Here is an 8,240-nt window from a genome sequence, read left to right on the forward strand (position 1 = left end):
TTCTATATGTTAACTTCTTTAATTGCCCTTCAGGAGGCAGGGGTAGAGGTGAGCTGCCAACTTCAATTGCAGCAGCCCTTCTGGCAAAGGTACTCTCCCAGGGCTGGAGGTTGAGGAGTTCCAGGATTTAGACCCAAGGGTATGGAAGGACCAGTGCAATGTTTCCAGGTCAGGACAGTATGTGACCTGGATGTGATGCACATGGTTGGCCGTGTTCCCGTACACCTGCTGCCTTTGTCCTCCTTGGTGGCAGAAATTTCAGGTTTCAGGTTCCTCTATTATCCGTGTGGCTGTCTCATAGTCTGAGTGGCCTGAGCAAATAACTGCTGTGCATTATAGAGCTGATGCAGATTTCAGCCACTGTAATGACAGCTTGTCCTCCAACAAGATGGGGAAGAGGAGGTACAAAAATTGGAAGGATAGCAAATATCAACAGTATCAGTCTCTATGGAACTTTAATAAGGTTTTAGTAGAAAAACAGACAGGTGTCAAAATGTTTAGAATGCAGTATTGGACTGGTAATGCAGAAACACGAGTTGGAATCCCACCATGGCACTTGGGGGATTTAAATTCAATCTACAAAAATAAAATTTGGAATTGTAAAAACTCTGAAACCATTTGATTATGATAAAAATACATCTGAGTTGCTCATTTCCTTTAAAGAATTCTGTTGTATCATAACTGGCCTGGCCTATATATGAAAGTAATTGTATTTGGCTCTTGTGCCCCTGAAATGGCCTAGCAAGCTGTTCAGAGATGGGTAATGAATGCTGTATGTCTGTAACATGGAATGAATAAGGGAAATGGTTTCCCAAAGGTTAACTCTTATTGCGCATAAATAAGATAGCAATCTATTCTAACCATGTTGGGTTATTTTTCTGCAGGAGCAGTTTGAGTTTGCATTGACAGCTGTGGCTGAGGAGGTGAATGCAATCTTGAAGGCACTTCCACAGTGAGAGACCACCAGAGATTCCACCTAGTTCCAACACCTTAATCTTGCCGGTCTACATGAACATTGTAGAAACGTGCTCTGATCTTAGCTGTGTAACTTTTACTTTAACAGCTTTAGAAAGTGTGTCCCTTCAACATCTGTATTTGATGCAATTCTTAGCTCAAAACATAAACTCTGAATGGTTTCAAAGTAGAAAGAATTAAAGGTTAGATTATAAGTCTTTGTATATATGCTTTTTTGGGACTGGACAGAACTGGATACAAAATCCTCAAAAAGATTGAGGACCACACAGATTTTAATCAGTTACCATTGCAAAGTCTAAGTATTTTCCAAAAGAATTTTTTTTAACTTTTATTAATTTCAGTATTAGACAAAAGTATGGCAAGGCTTCTCAGTATTAATTCCACAGTATTTGAATACAGTTGATGAATCCTATTGGTATTTCATAATGATCATGTGATTCCACTTGTAGGCAATCTCACCACTTGTGCCATAAGGCACAACCCTACAGAGTAGGAATATAACTGTGTACCTGTACAGTAAGGTGCACTGCTAGGTACCTATTTATGACTATCTATCATGGGGTTTGATATTAGACCACTGGGAATTACTTCAAGGCAGCTTCAGTACAGAGTGGAAGATCTTTTGAATATGCTTTGAAAGGATACTGTTTAGCAGAAAGTTGCCCATGCAGTTGGATAATTTAAGGAGATTCTTGCAATTAGTTGCAGTTAGATTTTCCCTCTTCCGTAGAGGTGCACCTTAACAAACGGCCCTGCCAGTATGAATCTGACCACTGAACCACCTCCTGGCTTCAGTCCTGTCAGCTTTCAAGATACTCCATACCTGGGATTACTGATGAACTTTGCAGTGGTTCCATTACCACCTTTCAGTTTGTATCCATTATGTTCGAACACTTCTGTTGCTCTCGAACTTTTCTCTGCCTGATTTCTTCAGGCAGACCACCGTTACTTAAGCAAATAATAATTCAGATATGATTTTGTATCTCTAATTAGTTAAAGACAAGCAGTTAAAGGTGCCATGGTTTTGAGAGTTTGATTCCTCTGTTGTCAGAAAAATCATGTTCAAAATCCTGCCTAGAAGTTAATTGGGAGAATGTAATTGCCGATTTCAGCTTAGGATGATAAATAAGGTTAGGATATGTGCACTGCATGAGCCTGGTGATTCATCCTCTTATCCAACCCCAAACAGAGCTTGAGCAGTTTATCTTCTTTACTTCTGAGTTAACTGCGGAGTGGAGAGGACAACATAATAATGGTACTTTTGGAACCTAGAATAAATCCCTGACATTTCACAAACAAATGAACACAGCCAGAGGAGTAAGAACAGCGATTAAATCTGTGGGAGAACTTCGGTTTCTTTCAAACTGGCCCTGGTAGACACAGTGAAGAAGTGAGTGTGCTTGTCTGAGCTTAATGTCACAGGAGCCCCTGGGATCCTTCTTGTCATTGCTCAACTAATAGTCTTCAATGGTTGCAATAAGTAAGGTAAATCTCTTTTATGTGGATCTTATCTTTATTAATAAATACATTAGTTTCAATGTTCCTGATACAGATTGTGAATTTGAATCCATCATGGGGTATAAGTTCTTTGCTTCTCATGAATGTAAGCATCTTAAAGTCAATGTCCTCCTAATCCTAATGGTCAGTAGCCTAATCCTGATTGCAAAGGCATGATATTAGTACAAATACTTGGAACAACTAAGATCCAGTGTATTGAGGTGCAGTCTATGGAATCTGCAGAGTTTTGGAAAGTCACCCGGCATTTTAGTTGTTGAAGAGTAAATATTCACGTACACATAATGTATAGAGAGAGTCTGGGGCTTATGCTTGTCCTTCCCTTGCCACTTCCTGACCTTCGTTCACACACGTTGAATATCTCACTGGTGAAATACTGAAAGTGCAGTTCTGAGGTTGGAGTCTAGGCGCTCTAGTTGAGATTAAGCAGAGTGAGCGGTCTCTTTGCATCTGATTTATATCAGTCCTGCGGTGGGAACACCTGATTACCAGCTGTTGTTGGACTCTTGTACAAGTCTGTTTATTGTTGACACACCATGACGGGCCTTTATTTTTCTGCAGTGTACAGGGACAGCTGGCGCTTAGTGCCTAAGCAAACAAAAGTAAAGTGCATTCAACCCAAATACATACATGCTTAAGTCCCAGGTTCTGTCCTGTCCCATTCAAGATGACACAGCCTCATCCCATTGATCTGAAGGGTTTCCCACTTCAGATTGAGTTTCAATGTGGGCATATGGTTAGAAATCCTTAAGTGTTTGATTTTATTCAATTCTGACAACTACTACAGTCTGTTGCAAATTTGATGTTGACACAGAATATATAGTCTTTGTCTGTAAATAGTCCTACTTATATAAGACTGATTGCATATACTTACAAATCTATTTTATTTGTTTTAGCCTATGAAAACAGCATTCCTTTCAGACTTGCTTGTGGGTTTTTTTTTGTGTTAAATAGTCTAATGCTCACTTCTTATTGATTGTTCCTTTTATCTAATAAATGATCTGCTTTATTTCATAAATTAGAACTAATTTAATTTGTTTGGTAGTGATAGACTTTGTGATGACAATTATTTATTGATAATTAGCCACTGATGTAGCTGGGTTACTGTCAGTACCCTTAAGTTTTCTCATGCTTTTGTTGACCAAGCTTTAAAAAATCAACTTCTTATTTTGCCAAAAACTAGTAATGTATCATGACCAGACCTTGCTGAAAATTTTCAATGTGGTTATGATTTGGGATGGAAGAATTTGATACATACATTTATACAACATGGAAACAGCCCCTTCAGGCCAGCTGGTCCATGCCAACAAAGATCCCACCCAGGCCAGTCACATTGGGAAGGAAAATCAGCAGTAATTCTTTTTTTCCTGATCACCTTGGATATTTTTATCAGATAGTTCACTCATGATGCATATTGCCAAGCTCCGTTCCAATGGGACCAACTATTATAGTGGGGTAACTGTTCTGATAGTACCTGTTTCATGTAATCATCCAAAAATAATTTTGAACCCAAAAAATTTTAACACTAATGCCTAACTGAACCAAACAATGGTGTAAAATCTTCGAGCAACATGCACAAAATGCCGGAGGAATTCAGCATTTTCGGTTTGCTGAATTCCTCCAGCAATTTTTGTGTGTTGCTCAAGATTTCCAGCATCAACGGAGTCTCTTGTGTTCATGTTAAATCTGTGATATGATTTTCTTGTTAAAACTAATTCAATTACTTCTTTTAACATGAGATCTGTAAAAGCTTTAGCAGTAAGCTCATATATGTCCTCAAGTTTACACAATTTAGAACATCAGATTGGATTTTCATCACTTTTTAGCATCCTGAAGGGACAGTTTGAGAGTTTGCAGTGTTTCCACACTATAACCTACTGGCCAGTTCAGGGAAACCACTATCTCCCCGGAACAACTGTGTGATACCTGAATCTACCTATTAATACAGGGTCATTCTGAAACTCTCTCTTCACTTACTCCCTGTTAATTTATAGTTATTTATCTGTACAGATAACAATAAAATATACAAAATATTTTGTTCTATCTCTTTAAAAAAAAATGTGAATAAAGTATTGTTTGTGGAGTGGTGTAAACTGTAACAGAGACTTGAACGCCTTCAACTTCTATTGCAGGAGAAGATTCTTATTTAAGCCATCGGTGGCCATTTTGACATCACTGATGGGAAAATTATCAGTATATCAAAGAATGCTGTTGATAAACACATAGAAAAACGCAGTTGATAATAGGCAAGGATTAGAAAGGCAGATAATGCTTAACTAATCTGCTGGCGGTTTTCCAAATACTGTATATAATAATCCCATTGAGGGTGTTATGGATTTGTGTTGTCTAGAGGCATTTTATACAATTCCAAATAGAACTACTGCCCACAACAGCATCTTGCATTTAATAGCTTTCCTTAATATCCTGTAACATTAAATAAAGTAAAATCAAATGAAATTTGGCACTAGATTAAATAGGTGACTACATCTTTGGTAAGATTTAAGAGATTTTGTGAAGGATTAAGCAGTTTGTAAGGGGAGAAAACTAGACCAAAGACAGTTGAGAGTATTCTAGTGCTTGTTGCAAAGCCAAAAGCTGGTTGGTAAGGATAGTATTGGTTCCAAGAGGATTCATCCTCTCAGAAGATTATAGCAGGGCTCAGAAAGCCACAGTTATAGATGGAAGTTTATTCTCACTGGAAAAAAAACTTAGTAGTAATCTAACAGAGGTTGTTAGAACTTTGAAGGGAATTAATTAGCTGAACCCAAGCAATGACTAGAAAAGCTTTGAAAATTAGCAGTAAACAAAGGAAGACAAGGAAATGACAATGACATTTAATAAGTTACGAGGCAAATAATACAAGTTGAGAGATAGACTTTGACAAAATAGAAATGAAGGTCAATTTTGTAAGGCAGAAATGAGGGTTTGTGGTTGAGACTGTTTATTCATTCATAGAGTCATAGACCATTACAGCACAGAGATAAGCCCTTCTGCCCATGCAGTCCATGTCGTACTATTATTCTGCTTAGTCCCAATTACTTCCGCCCCTCCATCTATGTACTTATCTGAAGTTCTCTTTAATATTGAAATCGAACCCACATCCACCATTCCCTCTGGCAGCTCGTTCTGCAATCTCACCACCCTCTGAGTGGGGAAGGTCCCCTCAAGCATTTCACCTTTCACCCTTAACCCGCGACCTCTAGTTATAGTCTCACACAGTCTCAGTGGAAAAAAGCCAGCTTGCATTTATTCTGTCTAATATAGTATATTACCCTATTCCTTATAGGAGTGGAAAGGCTTTGAAAAGGCAATTGGGTAGGAATGTGGATAGGGATTAGCGAATAGAGGATCTAAACTGAATATATAGCTCTTCCTATATTGATGGGCTGAACAGCCTCCTTCTATACTGTAATTATACTATGATACCAGAGAGATTCAAAGCAGCTGTTAGAAGCCATTAATGCTGAAGGAAAATATTCAAACAACAAATGGTTCTTCTCTGCCCTTCTTCATACGTTACCATGAAACTGCTAATTATTATTAATTTCAAATATTTTTCTTGATTTACTTCAACTTTTTTTTCCAACCCTTACAAATCTTGCTGTGCCAAATTGTATAAAATTACGTATTGAATCCACAATCAGGTTGTGGCAATTAATTTCTGAAGAAACCTTGGAAGAAATTTGTATGGATGTAAGAAGTTGGGGGTTTACTGCAGCCAGCTAAAAGGATAGCACATTCACCGAGTGACAGCCAGGTCAAAGGCAGGGGGCTTATTGTCATCAAAAGGGGGCTTTGTGTCTATAATAGCAAGCTGCTGCTCTTTCCTGAGCTGTGTGAATACTGGACATTGAATGGGAAGACGTCAGCAACTCCTACCGCAGCTTTGTGCCTTTCTAATTACTTTGCTCAGCAATTTTTCTCTGTCATCTTTTTTTTCTCCCTCTTTATTTACTAAAAGATCCAACTCTTTGTTGGGTTAAAGCGCCACAGGTATCAGGGAGATTCAGTGCTGCTTCGCGGTGGTCATTATGAATGTATGATCCCTGACAGCGAGCTGGCAGCTCGTTCAATCATGAAGCTTCCTGGCTGGCCCATTCCTGCCCTCCATGATGTGTCCTGTTGGGCTCCTGCAGTTGTTGCTAGGTAGCCATCAGGGGGAGGAATCCGGGGTGATTTTTTTCCCCCTTCCAGCAGGGACCTTACTGGATGGCAGTCAGGATAGAGGTTTTCCCTCACTAGCTGGGAGACCGTTGCTGTGTCCTCATCCCACCATGCCCGAGATTAAATTGGGTACATTATTCAGAACAGATAGTGTGAATTTGGGGAGATTAGGAGTAGGAGCAGGAGCAGGCCATACCTCCTCTGCTGTGCCTGTCAATGAGATCCTGGCTGATCCTTCACATCAGTCCCTCTTTCTTGTGTCAGCCCCACACCCCTATATTTCCTAAAGAACTAAAACTCTTACCATCTCTAACCTGAGTATCTGAAACTCTGCATTCTGCTTGGGTAGAGAATTCAATAGATTCACCACCCAATAGGTGAAGAAATAACTTCTCATCTCTATCTTGAATTACCTGCCTCTGGTTTCTAGACATCCCCAGTAGAAGGAAACATAAAGTTTGATGCTCAGAACCAGAACCTGTGAGTCTGTTGGGGTCATATATTGTGTTCGGTGCTCCTGGTGTGCCATCTTGTATATCGGTGAGACCTGATGTAGATTGGGAGACCGCTTCACCGAGCATCTACACTCCATCCGCCAGAAAAAGTGGGGTCTCCCAGTGGCCACTCATTTTAATTCCACTACCCATTCCCATTCCAATATGTCCATCCATGGCCACCTCCACTGTCGGGATAAGGCCACACTTGGTTGGAGGAACGACACCTTATATTCTTTTTGGGTAGCCTCCAACCTGATGGCATGAACATCGACTCACAACATGCTGGAGGAACTCAGCAGGTCGGGCAGCATCTGTGGAAACTATCAGTCAACGTTTCGGGCTGGAACCCTTCATCAGGGCTGAAGAGGGAAGGGGCAGAGGCCCTATAAAGAAGGTGGGAAGGAGAAGTCTGGTAGGTTCCAGGTGAAAAACCAGTAAGGGGAAAGATAAAGGGGTGGGAGAGGGGAAGCAGGGAGGTGATAGGCAGGAAAGGTGAAGAAGGAATAGGGGAAAGCACAATGGGTAGTAGAAGGAGGCGGAACCATGAGGGAGGTGATAGGCAGCTGGGGGAGGGGGCAGAGTGAAATTGGGATAGGGGAAGGGAGGGGGAGGAAATTACCAGAAGTTGGAGAATTCTATGTTCATACCAAGGGGCTTGAGACTACCTAGACGGTATATGTGGTGTTGCTCCTCCAACCTGAGTTTAGCCTCATCATGGCAGTAGAGGAGGCCATGTATGGATATGTCCGAATGGGAATGTGAAGCAGAGTTGAAATGGGTGGCAACCAGGAGATCCTGTCTGTTGTGCTCGACGAAGTGGTCCCCCAATCTGCGTCAGGTTTCACTGATGTAGAGGAGGCTGCACCTGGAGCAGCAGATGAAATAGATGACACCAACAGACTCACAAGTGAAGTGTTGCCTCACCTGGAAGGACTGTTTAGGGCCCTGAATGCTGCCCGACCTGCTATGTTCCTCCAGCGTGTTGTGAGTGTTGCTTTGACCCCAGCATCTGCAGAATATTTTGTGTGCACCGATTTCTCGAACTTCTAGTAATGCCTCCAGCCCCTCTTCACCATTTCCCATCCCCTT

The 8,240-nt window shown here is 40.8% G+C and overlaps 1 protein-coding gene across 2 annotated transcripts in view; it reads left to right on the forward strand.

Annotated features, from left to right (window-relative positions):
• ptprn2 (protein tyrosine phosphatase receptor type N2) overlaps window positions 1–4,544 on the forward strand; it is a 1,029,064-nt gene extending 1,024,520 nt beyond the window's left edge. For both annotated transcript variants that reach the window (XM_072254029.1, XM_072254030.1), the window contains exon 23: window positions 885–4,544. In XM_072254029.1, the coding sequence (XP_072110130.1) occupies window positions 885–956 (72 nt within the window). In that variant the 3' untranslated portion in view covers window positions 957–4,544. The remainder of the gene's footprint in view (window positions 1–884) is intronic.
• Window positions 4,545–8,240: the final 3,696 nt, after the last annotated feature.

The sequence above is a fragment of the Mobula birostris genome, chromosome 3 (genome assembly GCF_030028105.1).
Source record: "Mobula birostris isolate sMobBir1 chromosome 3, sMobBir1.hap1, whole genome shotgun sequence".
NCBI lineage: Eukaryota > Metazoa > Chordata > Chondrichthyes > Myliobatiformes > Myliobatidae > Mobula > Mobula birostris.